Raw genomic sequence first — 20,177 nt, 5'->3', positions numbered from 1 at the left:
GTTGTCTCCTGGCGAACGCGCACCCGTTTTCACTCACGGGTTTTGGGTGCTGGTCTCCGGTGTCGGGGCGAGCGTCTGTACGATTTGTCTTACTGATCTTACCACGTTTCAGCTCGCCTAGTTTTTCCCAGCCTTGTCTCGCAAAGCAAGCAAAATCTACTGGAGAAGAGTGAGAGATGGGTGCTTATTTTGTGAGGGGAGCCTGTGCAAGTTCTTACATAAAGCTCGGGGACTGTGGCATATTCGAGAACATGATTTCCTCCCTTGTGCCTAATACTCGGTTGTCACAACGTGTTCTGTTGTGAATAAATGAAAGTAAATCAAAAGGTAGATGTTCCACTAAAGGCATCGCTTCTTCAGGAGGCTAAAATACTGTTTTGAAGGGTTGAATATAATAAATGCTTATGAATTAAAAAAAAAAAAGTCAAAAAAGGCTCAAAATTGCTGTATTATGTTGATATTTTTTTTGGTTAGTGGAAAGGTAGAAGGCCAGCCCAATGGTGACACAATCCCAGCTGAGCAAGCCAACCCTTCAGATGACACAGTTGCTGGTGCTGGGAGTCGTCAGAATGATCAGATAGTGCAGAAAATAGAGGAAGTGCTCTCTGGAGCCCTTGATACAGAGCTGCAGTGCAAATCAGGTAAATGAAAACACATTTGGCAAATATGTTTTTGTTTAAGAAGGTTGTCATAGTGCTTAAAATTGAATCAATTTTACAGAGATGAAAAAGTACTTTTTAGTACTGCTCCTTTGAGCTTCATCTGACAAGTTGTATGTTTATTGTAATGTTTGTTAAGTATTTTTTTTTGTCTACTGTGATTTACAACCATAGATGGACAGAGAAGTACATAATTTAAAAACTGAAGCTGGGTTATTATATGAAAGCATTACTTAGTGTGCGAAAAAATTTTTTTTTTTTCTCTCCATCACAATAATGCTAAAATGTTTAAATAATATCCATATATGTAATTGTGCTTTGTTTTGTATATACCTACTTCAGGGTCTCAATGAGCAGTTCTTACTAACAAAGCTGGTACTGATGGATAGAAGCATTGTTTGTTGTGTTGTTTTGGATTGGTTTCAAGTATTATTTCTAAAAATAATTTATTAGAATTCAGAACTGTATGATTAACTGTTCTGTCAGAGTAAGATGCTTTGTTGTTTTAAAATGAATAATGCACTTATCTTCAAAATGTAGATACTCAGATTGCAATCTTCCAAAGGTTAAGAAATTTTTATGTAGCAATCTCATAACTTCAATAATTTACTGGATTTATTATGCCAAAAAGTTACATATGAGTATCCCTTCTCATGGGACTAGTCCTTTCTGTAAAATTTCTGAATTGGGAGGGTTATTGAGATGAAGGGTCTAGTTATTGCATTTCTAATTTTTTGGAGTTGAAACATAGGTGACTGCTATGTGCTTGGTAAGTATAGTTCCAGGGTGATTTTTTTTTTTTTTTTTTTAAGAGGCAGTGTAGAAAATTGTTTATTTCAGAGACTCTGTTTGCAAGGTTTTGGAACTGCTTTTTTTTTCTTTTATGCACAGTGGCTTGTTTACCTTGAGCATTTTCAGTAGTCTTTCACTTATGCTGTACAGGCAGCACTTTAGGCTGGCGTCTGGTTTTTTTTTTGTTGTTGTTGTTATATTTTTGTTCTTCTGTCATGGAAGAATGAGGCAAGCTAACATGGTAATAAATGAGACATATTAACCTGGAAGTTAATAAACTTAACCTATGGTAAACGTTCACACTGTTCATAACTGAAAAGAAGTTAGTGTTGCTGTTGAACAACAGAGATTGTCTGAAAAGGCTGTGTAGAAAAGGTCATTTAACTCTGCTTTGTTGTTCTTTTTCATTGCATTTACAACAATGTTGGTGGAAGCGCTAGTTCATTAAGCTGTTTATTCCGTAAAAATGTGTGTGCTTAGAACTACCTGAGATACTTGTTTATGGAATCTCAAGTCATGTTCATATAATAGTATGGCAATTGCCAACAGTTTTTGAATGATTTTGCATTGTTCACTTGAAACAGTATGCTTTGTAATCACAGCCAGATTATAACTGGAGAATCCATATTGCTGCACTGGCCAGTATAAAAACAATAATTGAATATAACATGCAAACAGATTTGAATATATATCTCATCTTTAACAGAAATTATAACAAGTTGCCTTTGATAGAAGTGCCTTTCTCATGAAAACATGGCACTACGTCCAGAGGAGGGTAAGAACCTAACACAGGTTGAATTCGGAGGGAAATCAGGTATAGAATTAAAAGAAGGTGATCGAAACCTCAGTCTTCCTCTTTTCTTTCCCCCTCCAGCGATTGTTTGTCCCTGCGGTCACCTGAATTTATTAGTTACTTTCCTGTTTGAAGCAAAAGCTCTCTTAGGTATTTGCAGGTTTGCAGTTCCTTGTGGCAGCTGCAGTCAGGTCTGAGTAGCTGGTTGCCTGCAGTGCGTTAAAGCTTGTTTGGGATTGGGGAAGCAGATGCTGTTTCTCCAAATTTGTTTGAAGAACTTAGTGAGGAACATAATCAGTAAATATGTTTAGATAATTTCTAACACACTAGTAATAAGGGGCTCGCTCACAAATTAAAGCATAATAGAGGATAATGGGCCAGCCACATGTTATACAATAAGTGTACCATCACTTAGATAATTTGTCTGGAAAATGGGAGTTCTTGTTTCACTTCCATGTGCAGTTTGGTGTAGTTTAAAAGCACATCTCCAGCCTCCTGGAAGAATGCACTGCCCAGTTGAATATAGGTGGAAGCATATCCAACTCTTGGGAAGAGTCATGTTCCCACTGGAACGGTGTTGCTGACCAAGAAGATTTGGTTAAGTAAAAATAACTAATTCTTCTTTCAAAAAGTTAAAGTGACCCCTGAGAAGGAAGGGTAAGAGGGCTGAAAAGGGAATGTGTGCTATTTATGTATGGTAGTTCAGTGAAGAAGGCATGGGTTTCAAGTTTAAATTTTTTGTACCTCTGTCCAGGTACTTGGTCACTAGTCTAAAAGAATATTTAAAATGTAGTTTTAATAACATTTACAAGGAAAATATTGTTTTTTCTAGATGTAGACAAAAATACTGTGAAACATAGTACTCAGTCTACAAAAAGAAGCTCTACTGCTGAAGATGAAATTCCTAGGAAAAAATCAAAAAAGAACAAGAAACACAAAAGCAAGAAGAAGAAGAAAAAGAAGAAGAAAAGGAAGAAAGAGAAAAAGCATAAAAAACAACCAAAGGAGTCAAAGTTGAGTACACGTCATGGAGAACATGCAGACTTGCAGCCTGCTTCTCACTTGATGCCAGAGAAATCAAGCTCCAAATTGAGTGTTCAGCATGGAGGATTTGGAGATGCAAATCTGGCTGTCCACGTGCAGCCAGAAGAACTGCGCTTAAAAGCAAGTGAGGAGCTTGATAGACAAGCTTTAGGACTTGTTTCTCATTCAAGAACTGATTCTCAGCAATCTACAGAAAATCTTGGAAGTGAGAAGGGAACTTTGTGTGCAGCAAATCCTCCATTTAATTTAGAAGGCAGTCAAGCTGATCTCCAAGAAAATACTAGTATAACTCAAATTTGCACTAGAGAAGAACAAATTAAACAGTCATATGAAAATATTTATCCTATAGCTATTACTGCGAGTGAAAAGGGTGTTCTTGTTGATACTGGAAATGATACTTCATCTAGCATCCCATCTGGAGTTGCCAGTACTGAAATTCAGAAAGATTCAGCAGCTTCAGAGGCAATAGAAGCACTAAAAGGTTCAGAAGTTATTCTGAAATCTAAAGGCACTGGGGAAGCTTTGGATGTAGCTCTTGAGTCTGAGACCATGGAGGTGTTGAAATATTCAGAAGCATCTCTACAATCTGTGGCACAGGGGGGAGCAAAAGGGTTAGAAGCAACTTCAGAATCTCTGTCTTTGGCAAGTGATGTGACAACAATTCCTAAATCTGCAAGTCAGGCAGATCTGAATACTGTGAAGGTAGCTCACGTGTCTGTGGCCATGGAAGAAGTGAAAATTCCAGAAGCAACTGAAAAATCTCTGCATATGGGAAATGTGAAAACTGTGGAAAGATCTTTGGAATTAGGGGGTGTGAGCAGAACTTTGGAGCCAGCCCTGAAGCCCCCAATTATATCTGATAATTTGAGAGTGATGCAGTGCAGCCCCATGGAGGGTTCAAGTGTCTTGAAGGCAGATGTGTCTTTGCAACATCCTTTTAAAATATCTGCATTGACTGCTGGGACCCAGGTGGAAATAAAAAGTGCCAAAATACCCCTGGGACCAGGAGCTGTTACAAAAGTGAAGGATATTGAACCAGCTAGAAGCTCTGCACATATGGAAAATGTGAAAGCTTTGGAAGAAGCTCTGCAGCCAACTGCTGTAGTAAAGCCCAAAACTTTGGAAGCAATCATGGAACCTGTGGGTGTTCCAGCAAAAGATGTCAAAGCAGCTCAAGAATGTTTGCAGGGTGAAGTAGTCAAAGATGTGGAAGGTACCACTGATCCTGGAACAGTGCTGAATGCATCAGGAGTGTTCCTACAGCCTAAAGTCTTGACAGAAACAAGAAGTGTGGATAGAACCCAGCAATCTGTACTTCCAGCAGAATTGGCAGATGTAAATGTGGTTGCAGAGGCAAAAGGTTTAAGAGCAACTTTAGAACCCATAGCAGTTGTGCAGACCTTCGTTCCCCAAACAACTCCAGAAATCCAAATGACAGAGGGTTTTAAAGGTCCACAAACAATTGTGGAAGTTGCAGCACTAACAGGAGTAAAAGGTCGAGAAACAAGTCAAGCTACTCTGCAACTTGAAAATACTAATGCTTCAAAAATTTCAGAATCTACTCTCAAGCCTGTAGCTGTAACAGAGGCAAAAGATTTAGAAGGTACTTCATTATTGAGACAACCAGAGGAGCTGAGAGAATCAAGATCTGAGAGTGAATCAAACGTGAGAGGTTTGGAAGCAACTCCCCTGTCTTTACAGAAAGAAGACATGAAAGGTCCAGGAGGAGTCCTAAGGCCAATGGCTGTGGTAGAAACAAAAACTTTGAAAACAGCTTCACTGTCTTTGCAAATGGAAGGTGTGAAGGCTTCAGAAGAAGCTGTGCATTGTGGGACTGTGGCCAGAGGTTTAGCAGCAACACTAGATTCAACAGCAGTGTCAAAAAGTTCAGAAATAAATCTAGATAGTATGGCAGGAGTGGAAGCAGCCTCAGATGCTGGTCTCCTAGCTATGAAAGTTGGATCTGTGAGACCAGTGAAAAGTTTAGAAACAACTATAGGACCTGTAGCAGAGACGGAAAGGAAGGATTCAGAAGCAGACCGGGACAGAGCAGGGACAGAGTTGAAGACATCTTCATCACACCTGCACGTGAAAGGTGTGAGAGATTTAGGAGATCCAGCATCTGTAGGTATGGCAAAGATACAAGCTTTGGAAGCAGTCTTGCAGCCTGGAACCCTTGCAGTGGCAAGGGGCTTGGGAGAAAATGTCTGTTCTGAAGCCAATATGGGTAGCAAAGTCTTGCAAGCAAGTCCAGGACTTCTTGCCTTAGAAGAAAGGTCAGAAAGGACTCCTGAATCTGTGGTTGCATGTGTAAGCATGGAACCAGTTAGAGAGTCTGAGGCATTAGCAGGAATGATGCAGTTGAAAACCACAGCAGAGAGAGAACGAAAACATGCAGAAACAGTTGCAGAACCTCTTGGTGCAAGCAGAACAAAGAGTTCCGTCATTTCACAGTCTCAGGTCATGACACATACAAGAACCTCACAAATTGAGGTGGTAGCGGAGATAAAGGATTCTGAACTAGCTACCAGTTCTGCCACTGTAGAAATGAGAGGTTTAGGCAACTTATCGGAAGTTGAGGCAGTTGCAGAGGTAAAAGATGTGGAAGCGAGATCAAAAATTTCACACTTAACACAGATGAAAAATTTGGAAATGATTGTAGGATCTGAAACAAGGACACTAATGCAAGGCTTGGGAAGGACATTGGCATCTGAGTTGGTTAGAGAAGTGAGGTGTTCTGAAGTTGCTCCAGAAGATCCGAACAAAGCAAAGGCAATGAGCAAAGAAGCAATGCTAGAACCTGTGCAAACAGTGACGATGCAGACTTCAGAAACAAGTTCAAAATCTGTACAGGAACAAATAGTAGGTCATTCAGAAGCAATATTGGACTCTTTGCCCAGAGTGGAGGAAAAAACAATGGCATCAGAAATAGTGACAGAAGTGAGAAACTTGAAAGGAACTTTGGAATCTAAGATTTTGACAGATGTGAGAACTCAGGGACCTACTGTAGAATACATAATTGCAACAAGGAGGACAAGCACAAAAAAAAATGAGCCCTCTCTTACCACTGTAAAAGATTTGGAAGAAGCTTCAGAAACGGAGAAAGAAATGAAAGCAAAATATTTGGAGCCAGCATCAGAAGCTAGAGAAGTGAGGTTGTTGGAAAGTATGAAAGAGTCTGCAACAGTAGAGGTGAAAGGTTCTGAAACAGTCGCAGAACCTGAGGTACACATGGATATCCAAAGTTTGGAAACTTCCCAAAAGTCTGGAAATGTGGGGGCGATAAATGTTTTAGAGGATGCTTCAGAAGCCATTCCAGAATCTTTGCACACTGAAAAACAAGAACATCTGCAAGCAGCTCTAGAAGCAAAACCTGCTGCAGAATGGAAGAGTACAGAAGAGGCTCCAGAAATCTTGAGTGCTGCTGAAGTGAAATCTTGTGAAGCAGTTCCAAAGCCAGGGGACATGAAAGATCTGGAAACAACACTGGAACATGAAGTGACAGCAGAAGTACAATATGCAGAAGTGGTGCAGAGTCAACAAATGGAGGATGTGACAGTTCCAGGTCAACCTCAGGAATGTGAGATACTGGTTGAGAAGAAAGATGCAGAACAAGCTCGAGCATCTGAGCCTTTAATAGCAGAAACAGTTTTTAGTTCTTCACATGCAGCAGATGAAAAAGATTCAGTAGGGACTCCTGAATCGGAAATAATCAGAGACACAAAACATTTGGAATCAGCTCCAGCTCATGTGGCAGAAACAAAAGATTTGGAAACAGCTCCTCTTTCCGAGACTGTTGTAGAGCTGAAAGATGCAGAAGCAGCTGTGGGGTTGGAGGCAGAGACAAAAGATGTGGAAGCAGTTCCAGTACCTGAGACTGTTACAGAAGCAGTTCCAGTACTTGTGGAAGAGGCAAACCAGTCGGAAGTCATTACACAGGCCGAGGCTGTCAAAGAAGCAACTCCAGAACAGGAGTCGGAGAAAAGAGATTCAGAAACATCCGATGTGCAACCTGATGTGGCGGCACGAATGAGGGAGACTCTGATGAGACTTGAGAAAGTTATTGAAAAAAGTAGCCATAGAAGCAGTGATAAAAAACATGATGCAAAGAAACAAAAAAGGAGTCGCTCCAAGTCTCAGTCCAGGTCTAGGAAGCGGAAGAAAAAATCAAGGTCGCGTTCTACTTCCAGGCGTTTGACCTCTAAAAGAGCACGTTCTAGGAGCAGAAACTATTCAGATTCCAGAAAAAAGCATTCCAAATCTAGGTCCCGATCTGTGGAGAAGAGAGAGAGAAGAGTGTCTTCCCGGAGGTCCAGGCGCAGACGTTCCAGGTCGTCTGACCGCTACAGGTCTAAATCCAGATCAGCAGAAAAGAGAGGGAGCAGATTGTCCTCTGGGAGGTCCAGACGTAGGCGTTCCAGGTCGTCTGACCACTACAGGTCTAAATCCAGATCGGTGGAAAAGCGACTGTCCTCCCGAAGGTCCAGACGTAGACGTTCCAGGTCTTCTGACCGGTACAGATCTAAGTCCAGATCAGTGGAAAAGCGACTGTCCTCTCGAAGGTCTGGGCGCAGACGTTCCAGGTCTTCTGACCGTTACAGGTCTAAATCCAGATCGGTGGAAAAGCGATTGTCCTCTCGAAGGTCTGGGCGCAGACGTTCCAGGTCTTCTGACCGCTACAGGTCTAAGTCCAGGTCAGTGGAAAAGCGACTGTCCTCTCGAAGGTCTGGGCGCAGACGTTCCAGGTCTTCTGACCACTACAGGTCTAAATCACGGTCAGTGGAAAAGAGAGGGAGCAGGTTGTCCTCCTGGAGATCCCGCCGTAGACGTTCCAGGTCTTCTGACCGTTCTAAATCTAGATCCAGGTCTTCAGAAAAGAGAGGAGGCAAAGAATACTCATGGAGATTCAGACATAGAGGGTCTGGTTCCTCTGAGCGCTCGAAATCTAGGTCAAGATCTGTTGAGAAGAGAGGTCGGAAGGCATCTCTACGGAGGTCTAAACGTCAGCGCTCAAAGTCCTCTGACCGTTACAAGTCTAGATCCAGATCAGTAGAAAAAAGAGATCGAAAGCAATCATCAAGGAAGTCTAAACGTCAGCGCTCGAAGTCCTCTGACCGTTACAAGTCTAGATCCAAATCAGTGGAAAAAAAGAAGGAGTCCTCACGAAAATCTAAGCGTCGCCGCTCAAAATCTTCTGAACGTTACAAGTCTAGGTCTAGGTCTGTTGAAAAAAAGCGCAAGGAATCTTCAAAAAAATCCAAACGGAAACGTTCCAAGTCCTCTGATAGTGTTAAGTCAAGGTCCAAATCTATAGAAAAAAGAGAGAGTAAGTTATCCTCAGTAAAGAGCAGTAGCAAGCGTGTGGAATCTTCTGACCTTCAGGAGTCAACCAAAAGTCTTGAAAAAGTAGAAGTTCCTGAACCTTCTTTTGCAAGTGAAGGCAGCTCCTCCAAATCCTCTAACGGTCCCACGTCAGTAGCTTTGTCTGTTGAAAGAAAAAATGGCCCAGAGCTGCCACCAGCATCCGAAAGTGGATTTTCCAAATCTTTTGATAGTCTTGAGAAAAGCTCCTCATCTGTTGAAAAAACAGCGGCTCTGCAGCCTTCTGTGATGTCTGAATTTGATAGCTCCAAAACCCCAGATGACCAGGAATTGACATCCATGCCTGTGGAAAAACCACAGGTTTCAGATCTTTCTATGACGTCTGAAAATGGATCAGCTGAAAAAGCAGTGGCTCTGGAGTCTTCAGCACTACCTGAACTTACATACTCCACATCCAAGTCAAGCTCTTCATCTGTTGAAAAAAGGGGAGATGCAGAAACTTCTTCGGTTACAGAATTTCAGCTCTCCGCATCCCATGAAGATGAGTCGAGATCTACCTCTCTCAGAGAAACAGAGGGTCCAGAGCCTCTTCTGACACTTGAAAGTGGATGCTCTGTATCTTCTGATGATTACAAGACAATGTCTTCACCCTCTGGAAAAATGGAAGTTCAGGGGTCTTCTCTGATGTCTGAAAGTGTACTCTCTGGGTTGTCTGATGGTCATGAACTGAGACATATCCCTGCTGAAAAAACAGAGCTTCAGAAGTTTTTGCAAGTATCTGAAAGTGAATCTTCCAAGTTGGCTGACAGCCCTGAGTCAAGGCCACTATCTTTTGAAACAGCAGAGGCTCAAAAATCTTTTGTAGCACCTGAAGCTACATGCTCTGTGTTCCCTGATGCCTGTGAGTCAGCCTCCTTGCCTATTGAAAAGGGCCAGGTGAAGGAGTCTTCTCTGGCTTCTGACAGTGGATGCTTCAAGTCTCCTGATGGACATGAATCAGGATCCAGGTTTGCTGCACAAATAGAGGAGCTTCCATTGATATCTGAAGTTGGGTCCTTCAAATCACCTGATGGAAATGAACGAAGATCTGTATCTGTTGAAAAAATCAAGGCTCCAGATGTTTCCTTGATATCTGAGCGTGGTCCTGTTGAGATCTCGGATGACCTCATTTCAGTGTCATCTTTTGAAAAAATGCGGGAAGTTGTACTGACAACTGTAGGACAAAGCTGCAAGTCTTCCGAAGTTCATGAGTCCAGATCATCTGTTGACAAAGATTTAGATGGTCTGACACTTCCACAAGTACTTGAAATTGACTGCTCTGAATCTTCTGAAATGCATGAATCAAGATACCTGCCTGCTGGAAAGATAGAGGGTACAGGATCTTTCTTGATGTCTAAAAGTGGAATTCTTGTGTGCCATGATGGCCATAAATCAAAACACAATTACTTTGAGAAAACAGAAGGTGCAGAAATGTCGTTGGCATCTGAGCTTAGGTGTTCTGTCTTCCCTGAAGGCTATGAATTGACAGCCACTGCAGTTGAAAAAATGGAGATACAGAAGCCTTCTCTCCCACTAGAAAGTGGGTTCTCCAACTCTGCTGATGTTTGTGAATCAGTAAGCACAACTACTGAAAAACTACAGCCCCCAGTGACTTCTCTGACATCTGAAAGTGGGCTTTTGCTGTTGCCTGATAGTCACGAATTGAGACCTATCCCTGCTGAAAAAGTAGAGGTGCGAAAGTTGTCTGAACTGAAATGCATTGCATCCCCTGATGGCCACAAGTTGAGATCTGCCCTTGATGAAGAAATACAGGTGCAGGAGCCGCCTCTGATACTGGAAAGCAGATGTTCTGTTTCCTCTGATGGTCTTGAGTTGACATCCACCACTTTCGAAAAAGTTGAGCTAGAGGAGCCTTCTCAAATGTCTGAAAATGAATATACAATAGGGCTTGATGGCCCAGAGTTGACATCAACCCCTGCTGAAAAAACAGAGATGCGGGAACTTTATCGGATGTCTGAAGAAAGATGTTCAGTGTCCATTGAGAGCCAGGAGTTGCAGTCATTCCCTATTGAAAAGATAGAAGTGCAAGAGCCTGCTCTGACATCTGAAAATGAATATGCTGTATCTTGGGAGGGCCAGGAGCTGAGATCTAGCTCTCCTGAAAAAGTAGAGATGCAGGAGGCTTCTGTAGTACCTGACAATGAATATGCTGTGTCTTCTGAAGATCATGAATTGTCATCTTCCCTTGCTGAAAAAACAGAGGTACAGGACTGTTCTCTGCTGTCTGAAAATGAATATGCTGTATCTCCCGAGGGCCAGGAGATGACAGCCAGTCCTGCTGAAAAAGAGGTACAGGAGCGTTCTCTGACATCTGACAGGGAATATACCATCTTCCCTGAAGGTCAAGGATTACAGTCTACCTTTGCTGAAAAAACAGTGGTGCAGGAGCCTTCGCTAATATCAGACAGACAATATGCTGTATCCCATGAAGGACAGGAGTTGCTCTCTGCTCTTACTGAAAAAACAGAGGTGCAGGAGTGTTCTTTGCTGTCTGAAAATGAGTATGACGTATCCCCTGAAGGCCATGATTTGGGATCCAGTCCTGTTGAAAAAGAAGAAATGGAGGAACCTTCTGAAACATCTGAAAGTGAAAGTTCAATGTCCACTGATAGCCAGGAGTTGCAGTCTAGGGCTGTTGGAAAAACAGAGGTGCAGGAGTTGTCTTTGTCTGAAGGTGAATGTGCCATGTCCCCTGAAGGTCAGGAGCTGCAGTCTAGCCCTGCTGAAAAAGTAGAGACTAAGGAACCTTCTCTGACATTTGAAAATGAATGTGCTGTGTCCCCTGAAGAGTATGAATCAAGATTGACTCACGCTGAGAAAACAGAGGATGTGGATTCTTCTTTGACATCTGAAAATGACCATCTTTTGTCTTTTGAGAGCCAGGAGATAAGATTCACCCCTGTTCAGAAAGCAGATGTGCGGGAGCTTTCTCCAACACCTGAAAACGAACATGCAGTGTCTCCTGATGGCCAGGAGTTGAGCTTGCCCACTATTAGAAAAGTAGCTGGTCTCGAACCTTTGACACTAAACAATAGAGCCTCCATGTCTCCTGATGACAATGAATTGAAATCCATCCCTGTTGAAAAATTGGATGATGCAATACCTTCTTTAATACCCGAAAGTGTGTGCTCCATGTCCCCTGATGGCTACAGTGTGAAGTCTGGCCCTGGTGAAGAAACAGGGGATCTAGAGCCATCTTTGATATCTGAACGTAGACATTCCACATCCTCATATCAAGAACGTCATGAGCTGAAATCTCCTATGGAGGAAGAGGGTCTAGAGTCCTCTTTGACTTCTGAACATAGACGATCTGTGTCCCCCGAGGGCCATGACCAGAAATCTACCATAGATGAAGAAATAGATGATCTGGAGCGCTCTTTGACATCTGAACATAGGCGCTCCACGTCCCCTGATGAGCATGAGTCAAGATCTAGCATTGGTGAAGAAGCAGAGTATTTGGAGCAGCCTTTGACAATGGAACGTAGATGCTCCGTGTCTTCTGATGAGCATGAGTCAAGGTCTACCACAGGGGAAGAGATAGAGGATGCAGAACCCTCCTTGACAGCTGAACGAAGAGACTCCACATCCTCTGATGAGCATGAGTCGAGGTCTACCACTGGTGAAGATATAGAAGATGGGGAACCCTCCTTGGCAGTTGAACGTAGACAGTCCACATCGTCAGATGACCATGAGTCAAGGTCTACAACTGGTGAAGAAACAGAGGATTTGGAACCTTCTTTGACAGCTGAACATAGACGCTCCATGTCTCCTGATGGACGTGAGTCAAGGTCAACCATTGGTGAAGAAGGAGAGGACCAGGAGCTCTCCTTGACAGCTGAACGTAGACACTCCACATCCTCAGACGAACATGAGTCGAGGTCTACTGCTGGTGAAGATGTGGAGGATATGGAACCCTCCTTGACAGCTGAACGAAGAGATTCCACATCATCAGATGATCGTGAGTCAAGGTCTACCACCGGTGAAGAAGTAGAGGATATGGAACCCTCTTTGACAACTGAACACAGACGTTCCACATCCCCTGATGGGCGTGAATCGAGGTCTACCACTGGTGAAGAAGTAGATGATGTGGAACCCTCCTTGACAGCTGAACGAAGAGATTCCACATCGTCAGATGATCATGAGTCAAGGTCTACCACTGCTGAAGAGGGTGAGGATGTGGAACCGTCTTTGGCAGATGAAGATAAACAGGATTCCATGCCTCTTGAGAGGCTGGAGGAACAGGACTCTTCCTTTATACCTGAAAGTAGGCGTTCTGAGTCTTCTGAACGTGAAAAATCTAGATCCAAATCTGTTGATAAAATATCTGACAAAGAGTCTTCACGAAGATCTATAAGCAGACGCTCAACATCTCCTACTCGCCAAAAGAGTCGATCCACATCTGTTGAAAAAGCAACAGACAAAGAGTCTTCACGGAGATCTAGACGTAGACGTTCCAGGTCTGCTGCTCGCCAGAAGAGTAGATCCACATCAGTTGAAAAAACAGCAGACAAAGAATCTTCACGGAGGTCTAGACGTAGACGCTCCAGGTCCACTGCTCGCCAAAGGAGTCGATCAACATCTGTTGAAAAAGCAGCAGACAAAGAATCTTCACGGAGGTCTAGACGTAGACGCTCCAGGTCCACTGCTCACCAAAGGAGTCGCTCCAAATCTGTTGAGAAAACAGCAGACAAAGAATCTTCACGGAGGTCTAGAAGTAGGCGCTCCAGGTCTTCTCAGCGCAGATCCCAGAGATATGATACAGAATCTCGCTCTAGACGGAATCGCTCGAGATCAGTAACACGGAGAAGAGCATCAAGATCAAAATCTAATCGTCGCTCTCGGTCTAGTTCATTGTCACGTTCAAGGCACAGAAGGAGGAGTAGATCAAGGTCAGCATCAAGAAGGCGGCGTTCTTTATCAAGAGACAGGCGTAAGAGATCTCAGAGAAATAGATCAAGATCTACTGACAGAAGAAGAAGAAGATCAGATTCAAGAGATCGTAGAATATCACTCAGATTACGGAGCAGGAGTCGAACACCTATTCGTCAAAGGCGATCAAGGTCAAGAGGAAGAAGACGGAGCTCTAGTAGGTCACCAATTCGACTACGGCGATCACGATCTTCAGGGAGAAGAAGATACAGCAGATCACCTGATCGTCGTAGGTCGAGGTCATCAGAACGATTTTCAAGCAGGTCACCTAAACGTCTTACAGACTTGGGTAAGTGATAATTTTATGTTCAGTAGTTCCATGGTTAGGTGATACTGTGTTCATTTACATAGTCTTTTAACATATCTCTGTAGCATTCATAAGGGATTTCTTGGAAGTAGTTTTGTGCATTACTTTTAGGCAGTGACTTCCAGCAGGAACTTTTATGTTGGAGCTGGATCAATGTTTATCCTTTGGATTAAAGTGTATTTAGAGCAAGTTATATCTCAGTTATAGAGCTTTTATAGAAAGGTAGTCTGTTGCAGTCTTGAGGAACACTGTTCGCTGTAATAGTTAGTAAAGGTCAAGTACTCTGTAAGAAACTTATGGTTTTCTAGTTTTTCCGAGAGCAAATTGGGCATGAAAGAACATTTGAAAGTAAGTGCCAGATGGAGACTTCTCAGTTCTGTCGTCAGCTGTAATGCTTATTTATCTGTTTCCATTACTCTCTCTTGCCTCTTTCCCATCTTAAGAACTTAATGGGAAGGGAGACTCGTTTCTGAAAAGATTCCCAGACCCAGCTGATTGGAAAATAAAAGATCCTAATGAATTGCATCTTTTCTTGATGACTGGAGAAAAAGGGGCCTTGTAGTTTCCTTAGGTAGTAAGTTACATAAGGAGAAAGAATGTTTTAATTTTGAGAGACGAGCTCTTATACAGTGTGTGAGGAAGCCTCCTTTTGTGGACCTCAGGTTCTGATCCTTAGTTCTGTCTCAGAAGGGCTTCCATGGCAGCTTTATACCAGAGAAGTATTTTTATATAGAACATGAGAATTAATGAGCATCCTTGAATCTGCCTTCATGCTTTGATTATGCATCAAGTCTGTATCTATATACTCTTATTGCTTAAGAAGTAAAGAAATGCAGTCCTTTTAGGATTTTTGTAAAGCTGTATGCTTGCGGAGATAATGGTAACTCATTTATTTGCAAACTGGCAGATCAAATAAGACGTACTTAATTTTCATTCCCTATTTCTGTGATAGGGCTGCATGTGCTTTTTTCCTTAATAAAGCAAAATACTGTTTTATTAACAGTTTTGCATGTAACTGTATTTTACACAAGTGCACATTGTATTCAGTGCTTATGTTTTCTCTTGGTTGGTTGTAAGTAGCTTTCACGCTACATACTGGGGGACCTGAGGGGACTTCCTCAAGACCTTTGAATGCTTTTCAGAGATAGCTAGGAAGTAGACTTTGGAATTCATGCTGTGTAGAAATGATTCAGTATTTCCAAAACTAGAATGAATTGGTGAAGTAAAATAGGCATCAGAACTTCTGGGGTTTGGAGGATTTTAAGTGCTGTAATTTGGACTCCCATGTTTTGTATTAAATTTGCAATTTCACTTGCGTTGGGTAGACCAAATTTTAAAAAGTCCAGAGCAACTAAGTACAACTTTATTTTCACAGAATTTAAAAAATGCACAGTGTAGGTGAAATCTTGTGTTTTCTCTTTGTACTTTTAGTCTGCCAGAAATGCTTATTTATTATTAAAACAAGAAACTGTAAAAATAATAATTTTTCTTAAAAAAAAAAAAAAAAATTTTTTTTAGACAAGGCCCAGCTACTTGAAATAGCCAAAGCTAATGCAGCCGCCATGTGTGCTAAGTCTGGTGTTCCCTTACCACCAAGCCTGATGCCTTTGTTATCTCAAAAGAAAGACGACAAAGCCAATCAGAAGTCATCAAGAGATACACTGAAGGAGCTCACTGAGGTAAGCGAAAAGAACAGTATCAAGCCTGAAATAAGCAGTTTGGGTTTTTGTGACTTCTAGGCAAGCTGTCGTTCTGTGTGCTTGGTTAGCGTGTAAGCTGGCTTGTGGTTTGAGCCCTTATTCTCTACACAGTTTTTTTTTTAAGTCATGAAAACAGGCTTTTTAATTCCATGAAAATGCATTAAATCAAATTATTTTGCCTTTTTTTGGTTTTGATTCTGTTCTGATTCTGTACAAATTGGTAGTTCTCCTTGCAGTCCTGTTAATAAAAACCAAAGCTTTTATTTCTAGTTTTTGGTTCTGGTGTTAATTGTTATGTATGTTCTTATATTTGTTAGTGAATTTCACATTGTTAAATGTTATCTCTGGATTAAAAATGTAGTGCCCACTTCACATAGTTTTATATATTTTAATATGCACTCTTCAAGATACTTGTAGAGAATCGTTGCAATTCTATCCCGTTGCAGTTCAAGTCTACAAATGGGATGTTTTTGTTCTGATTCTGGGAAAAAAATTGCTACTTGTTCTTTTACTGTAGTAATGTCACCTTGTTCAATTTGCTAATTTCCCCCTATGTTTTTTTTTTCTCCAGAAACTAGAGAAAATTTGGAATGGAAAAAAAAAAGTGGTGTGGGTGTTTGTTTTGGTGTTTTGTTTTTAATTGCATCATCAGTGTGACAGTTCTGAAATACCTGCTTATGGAAATAACATCTGAAATTAAGCAATGTCAAATTGCTGAAAAGTAATCTCTTAGTTGTGTGTAGGATAGTGGAAGCAGAAGTACTTGTTAGTAAAAAAGCTGAGATTGTGCAGATACGCTGTGCAAACATTTTAAGTGGTTCTTCATGTAACCTGACCAAGATCCAGTGTAGCTAGTGCTAATGTAGACGCCCCAAACCTGCCCCTTCCTTGCCCATTCCAACTGTGGGAATCTGTTGGATGATGTTCCAGTTCTGTTGAATCAAAATCGGCCACAGAAGAAGTCCAGGCCATCATCATATGGTAGTGTGCCCAAGTGGAAAACCCTTCCAGAGCCTGTTCAGCTTCTTGCAAAGCTAGCTGTGTTGTCTTTTCTCTCTGCAGTGTAACTTGCAAACTGGACAAACTGCTTCCAATTAGTTGGGAGCCAACTAATAACTATAGATAACACATTTTGTTGATTAGCTTTCCAAATAGTGCAGGCTTTTCCTGTTGCCTAAAGAATGTGCTTCAGTCATTGTTTGGAGATGTCTTGGCGTAGGAGAGTGCAGGAGTCTTTTTTGTCTTTTTTTTTTTTTTTTATAAGGACTGATGAGAACAGTGCCATCAGTATGTCTTGATTTTTAGTGATGGAGCTGCCTGTTTGCTCCTTATATGCCAACAGTCAGGTCATCAAACAGATGTGACTTACAATGGTATGAACTTGAACTAGAATCAAATCAGATGATGGCTTCACTTTGCCAATATTATTTCCTCAAATATTATGTCCTCTAATGACTTGTAAGTCTTTAATGAATGAACTTTTCATCAATTGGGACATAATAGAAGGATGATCATAGACTATAATGTTCTCAAATGCATTTTGGACTGACTAAGTTACAGTTGCTACTGGTAAACACTTGGTGCAGATAACCATGATCAGTAGAGAGTTTTTCATCATAAAATTATAGCCTCTCTAGAATGTCTCTCTTTTTTTTTTTTTTTTTCTTTTTTCTTTCCCTGGAGGCTCTCTTCTCTTTTGACTGCAGTATCCCCATAGCACCTGTATGTTTTATATTCAGCTTCTGTTTAATATAAAATGGGGATGTCTTGCATACCTGGCCAATGTCAAAATATTTCAGAAGAGATCTGAGATCTTCTGGAGCCATTGCTTCTGACTAGGTCCCTGCACTACCAGTGGAATTTAGAATTAGTAGCTATTAATTCTTAGGTTTTCCTGTGTAGTAGTTTTGTGAGTTACACTGAAGTTTCTATCAGATTGCAATATGCTAGTTATGTGGGATGCCAAACAACCAGTGAGTTCCTACTCTGGAATGTTTGCAGCCTTAGACACGCATTCTTCAACTAGCACTGTGTAGCAAGTTTTATAGTATGCTGCTGAAATATTATGTCTGTGTAATTACTTGCTGCATGAGTACCTAGCAAACCTGGGTAGGTGTTTGATAATATGCGTAAAATATCAGAAGTACATGACATTGCTAAAAGATTTTCTCATTTCATACCTCCTACTTTAGAAAAGAAAAACACTTTTTTGTAAAAATGTTCTTTTTGTATGTTTTGGTTGAAAGTCCAGGTTTATTCAAAGCTGTTGTGACCCTTTTTTTCTTTTTTTTTTTTTTTTTTTCCTTTTTTAGAAATGCAAGAAGATTGCTCAAAGCACAGATGATGTGATAGTGAACAAACCTCATGTTTCTGATGAAGAGGAGGAAGAACGTCCTTTCTATAATCATCCTTTTAAGCTCAGTGAACCCAAACCTATTTTTTTCAATTTAAGTGTGAGTACTTCTTTAATTTTCAATATTTTAAATTGTGGTTATTTTTAATGCAGGTAATTTTACAGAAATTAAATAGGGATTGATAATCTTCATCAAATTGCACTGGGATTGTTGTTAAAAGTACTCTTGCTACAATAAGGCTTACCTGCAGTCCATGAAATTGTGGTAGATCCCATAATTGGATTGAAACTGGTTTTTTTTTTTTCATTAATGTCTTTGCAGCTTTTCAAGCTTAAATAACATAAAGAGGATCAATGTTACTTCACATTTTCATTGTAAAAATATCAGTCTGAATTTACAAACAGCATTGGAATTGGGAAAGCTTTTTGAACAGCATTGTTTTTATTTAAAACACAAACAAAACCCCCCTAGCGGAATTCTAAAAGTGTTTTGAGGTGTTCCAAATAAGATGATGCCATCAGCTTTGTGCAGACTCCAAATCTTGTATGTCTGCTTCTTTGGTAGATCTCAAGTGTTCGCTAAAGGAGAAGAAAGTTCTGCTAGTTTTCAGGTTAGCCAGTGGAGGAGTAAATGCTGTGTTAAGACTGAGGATCACTGTTGTTGCCTGTTACTAAGGGGGTGTGTCTAAATGTCCCATTAAACCCCTCCTTGGGGGACTGCTTTTGACTGTCAGAGCTTGTGTTGACACTTTCTGGGGATGAGCATGTTGGAAGGAATAAAATGAGGGAGCATTTCTTTAAATGCACCTGGGATTCCTATGCTGTGAAGCATGGATTAGAATTTATGTAGGGTTTTGGTTTTTTTTTTTTTTTTAATTATCTGGGGGTTTTTTTGTGCCCATAAAAGCGGCTCTGATTTTGCAGGGTATAAAGTACTATAAAAGTATTAATATGCTAAGTGAAAATATAAATAGCATTTATATTTTTATATACAAATATATATAGCTTGTGGCGTACATAAAGTAAGCAGGAATACATATTTACATAAGGTGTAAAGTAGAAATAGATTTATACTCTATGTTGTACTGTTAGAAAGTGGTACAACAAAACTCAAGAAACCTTGGGGTTCCATACAGGCTCTAAAAAGGAATGTTCTTTAGTGGTTATGGGCTGCTTTGCTTGTTTTCCACTGTTTTGACCCTTTTGTGTCATTCTTTCCATTCTTTCTGGATTCTAGTCCTACTAGCATTCCCATCCGTGTTCCTTTGACAGTAGGAGTTTGCCCAATATTGTGAGATGTCTGAGCCCTGTTTGCCTCTTAGAAGAGGAACCTGTCAGAGATTTCTGTGGACTTGTAATATATTTGCAATACTTTCTAAGGAAAACAAGCTCATAGACTTAATTTCTGTGAGATTCATGCTGCTATTAAAAAATAATGAAAAACTAGAAACCAAAATGTTGAAAACTGCTTTCTCTGTATATAGTAATGTAGAACTTTTTATCATCATGTGGATATCGCAGCCAATGTTTTTTGCTGCTCAGGATTTTTATTTTGGATCTTTCCATTACAAAATGCATGTGTGGCAGGTTAAGATTGTTCTCTTTATGATGGGGTGCAGGGAAAGCAGGGAGGTTAATTGTGAGAGTGAGGTTTTGCATATTTTTGGCTGCTGAAGCTGATTTAAATGATTTTAGCTTCTAGCTGTTTCATCTTCTCTTACACTGCAATTTGTTGCTGACTTGTGTGGTTTTAGGGCTGTGCTAAAATTATTTGTTATAAAGGCTTTCGGTTTGATTAGTAAGAAGGATGACTGTTTATGAAAACTTAATACCAAGTGTATGCAATAAATAATTTCTCAAAGACATGTTGTGTTTTCAAGTTTTAACTTCTTCTAATTTTATTTCTTTAAGACTCCCAGCATAAAACCAGCACCACCACCACAACCAAAAAATCAGGTCAGCCTGTCAAAGGAATTTCCTGTTTCATCTGGGTCTCAACATAGGAAAAAAGAAGCAGATAGTGTCTATGGAGAATGGGTTCCAGTTGAAAAGGGCAAAGAAGAAAGCAAGGATGATGTTTTCCCCAAACCATCCATTGAGGTAAGGAAGGGAAGGAAAGCGTATCATATAAGAAAACCAAAACCGTTACCTGGTCAGTCTGGTGTCAAATTGCAGTCTGTGGGGGGAAAAAAAAAAAAAACAAACCAAAAACCACATA

The 20,177-nt window shown here is 40.8% G+C and overlaps 1 protein-coding gene across 6 annotated transcripts in view; it reads left to right on the top strand.

The window, feature by feature from the left end:
* The window catches only part of SON (SON DNA binding protein), a 39,168-nt gene that overhangs the window by 871 nt on the left and 18,120 nt on the right, over window positions 1–20,177 (top strand). For 5 of the 6 annotated variants that reach the window (XR_775193.1, XM_010580386.1, XM_010580387.1 and 2 more), the window contains exons 2-6: window positions 475–641; window positions 3,077–13,888; window positions 15,425–15,585; window positions 17,919–18,059; window positions 19,871–20,059. Coding sequence is in view for 5 of the 6 variants with exons in the window: in XM_010580386.1 (XP_010578688.1) it covers window positions 475–641; window positions 3,077–13,888; window positions 15,425–15,585; window positions 17,919–18,059; window positions 19,871–20,059 (11,470 nt within the window). In the remaining variant the exon portion in view is untranslated. The remainder of the gene's footprint in view (window positions 1–474; window positions 642–3,076; window positions 13,889–15,424; window positions 15,586–17,918; window positions 18,060–19,870; window positions 20,060–20,177) is intronic. The other variant, XM_010580388.1, reaches the window with a different exon arrangement.

The sequence above is a fragment of the Haliaeetus leucocephalus genome, unplaced genomic scaffold, assembly GCF_000737465.1.
Source record: "Haliaeetus leucocephalus isolate CR32 unplaced genomic scaffold, Haliaeetus_leucocephalus-4.0 Scaffold702, whole genome shotgun sequence".
In the NCBI taxonomy this organism is placed as follows: Eukaryota; Metazoa; Chordata; class Aves; order Accipitriformes; family Accipitridae; genus Haliaeetus; species Haliaeetus leucocephalus.
This window is presented reverse-complemented; position numbering and strand designations above follow the sequence as displayed.